General features: G+C 47.3%; 1 protein-coding gene across 1 annotated transcript; it reads left to right on the forward strand.

Moving 5' to 3' along the window:
- The first annotated feature begins 302 nt into the window (after positions 1 to 302).
- F5891DRAFT_1089720 (uncharacterized protein) lies at positions 303 to 1,110 on the forward strand. The gene is made up of 2 exons (XM_041363497.1): positions 303 to 400; positions 459 to 1,110. The coding sequence occupies exon 2, from the start codon at positions 619 to 621 to the stop codon at positions 961 to 963; it is 345 nt and encodes a 114-aa protein (XP_041216286.1). The 5' UTR covers positions 303 to 400; positions 459 to 618; the 3' UTR covers positions 964 to 1,110.
- The last annotated feature ends 1,268 nt before the right edge of the window (positions 1,111 to 2,378 follow it).

Genomic DNA, 2,378 nt, shown 5'->3' on the forward strand with positions numbered 1-2,378 from the left:
GCAAGGTCAGGTTCACATGGATCATTTTATGTGATTTCCAAATAATAGTAAATACAGTGACGCCATACAACGTGATACGATGATGCGAACTTATCACCTACCTCCGATTTCCCTTCCAATACTTGTCGTTTTCTGAATAACAAAGTAATAACTTAGACCGTGCAACTCCCTCGCGCCCAGAGCTCCGCCCACAGGTCGAAGCTAGCGCGCTTCCCTTCCAATATTCGTCGTTTTCGGACAACTCCCTTTTTTGTTAATATGTTGGTAATAATGTGATGAATAAATAAAAATTAATCCTATAATTTTACGCCGCGCCCCTAAACATCGTATTTACCATCTATCTATCGAAACACCATGCAACCTAGCGTATTTGAACTGCTAAGTACCTCAGAAAATCAATGTGCTTTCATTTTCTGTGAGTATAGACTGAGAATTACTGATATCGTTCTGGATCCCAGAGAGCCAAAGATTGGGAGCAACGCTGTGGAAGCAAAGAGAGCATTCTTGCGTTATCCCCCTGCATTTGTTATCATTCACCTCGACTTCTGCGATTTACCGCCATTGCACGGACTTCTGCCTCAGCACATACCAGTGTTACCTTGCGAAATTAAATTTTCCATGGGCACAGGTCCTTCTACAAGAATTACGCGGCGTCAACTCCCTGTAACACCAGCTTACGCATTTACCGACTTTAAAGCACAAGGACAGACGATTGATCACGTTTTAGTGGACATTGGAAGAACGACATGTTTTCGCCTATCTCCCTTCAATGCATACGTCGCACTATCCAGAAGTCACGGCCGAGAATGCATACGTCTTCTCAGAGACTTCGACAATGATCTATTCCTTCAACATCCAAACGAAGACCTTCGGATAGAAGATAACAGGATTGAGCGACTCGCGGAGGAAACGAAAAAGTGTTTCTCGAGGACAGACAGTCTGACAGAAAACAAGGTACCATAGTGCAGTACACTGAAAGAAACAATGTAGTAGTAGCTATATAGTGATGTCAGAAGAAATCCTGGGACGAAGCCAGACTAAACGAGCACGATAGAGCTAGAAAAAGACGGAATGTGAGCAAGGTCCACGTCGGCAACGCCGACCCCTAGTCTGTAGTATATGGAAAACATCCGCGTCTTGTTAGCAAAAGGAAAAGAGAGCGGGAGCAGTCACAGGGTGCGAAATGTGGAAATGTGCGATCCACATGTATCCGGAGTACGACGTCATCATAATGTTACAATCAAGCCATGACGTCATGGAGGTGTAGTTGTATAAGACCAGACAAACGCGACAGTCTATCAACTTATTACGCCGAACAACCATGTCGAACACAGTCAACAAAGGTTCCATTTTTAATGTCGAGGAGGCTCAGGGCATCGAGTGAGCAATCTTTTGGCATAGAGTCCATGTGATGTCGACTTTTGGTTCCTAGGAGAGCCCAGCATGAGACAACAGCCGCTCATGCGCAAGCTGAAGCTCCAAACGCCCATGTTGCACACGAAGTGGAAGAGAACGCGGAGCACCTCCAACAAGCAGCAACCAAAGCAGCTCAAGCTGCGCAAGTAAGTTGCGTCACCATTCAGGCGGAAACTCACTTACACATTGCAATCTGTAGGGAATGGGGTCTGAACTGACGGGAGAGAGAGACACTAGTACTGCCTTTGATGTCTTCAAAAGCGAAGTGACCCAGAAGACGAACGCCGCGGCCTCCGAAGGGCAGAGGGATCTCCATACGGCCAAGAATACCAGCGCAAGTTATTTAGACCAGGCAAAGACAGTGGTGCAGAGTATTGCCACTTCTGCTCAGGTGAGATAAGCGTTTACATTGCCTTTGAACCTGGATGCCTATATGTTTCGCAGGACTATCTTCACAGTAGCACAGACCCGCAAGCTTCGAACAAGCCAGGAGGAGACGCCATATCGTCATCATGGCAAGCATCGTCATCGTCTGCTGTTGGAACCGCTCAGAAGTACTTGGCATCCGCACAAGCCGCCGCTCAACCGCACATTGACGTTGCACGATCTACTTTGCAACCACAGGCCGAAAAAGCACGCGAGACAGCGGAAGGTTACCTCGGGATGCACTCTAGTAGCTCGCCTTCTGGCGCGGTTACTCCGCCATCAAACACGTGCGCAACTACCGGCACGCCCTTAGTTGCGGGCACACAATACGCATCTACGATAACCACTACTGGTGCAGATGAGAGAGAGCTGGAGTCAACTGTTGTGTAGAATGCCATGACACCGAGGAGTTGTGTAGCTATAGATGTTGTATTGTTGTATAGTCTCGAAGACTTCCTCTAGCGCGCTCTTGGATGTCACGCTTGTAACCAATCATTGAAAGCAACCTCCAAGTGTGAAGTAGTGACAGCAAAATA

The sequence above is a fragment of the Suillus fuscotomentosus genome (assembly GCF_016647785.1).
Source record: "Suillus fuscotomentosus strain FC203 chromosome Unknown F5891scaffold_399, whole genome shotgun sequence".
Taxonomy (NCBI): Eukaryota; Fungi; Basidiomycota; class Agaricomycetes; order Boletales; family Suillaceae; genus Suillus; species Suillus fuscotomentosus.

What these genes read in the sequence shown, in the direction of transcription:
- F5891DRAFT_1089720 (XM_041363497.1), top strand. Translation starts at nt 619, where the DNA reads ATGGGCACAGGTCCTTCTACAAGAATTACGCGGCGTCAACTCCCTGTA.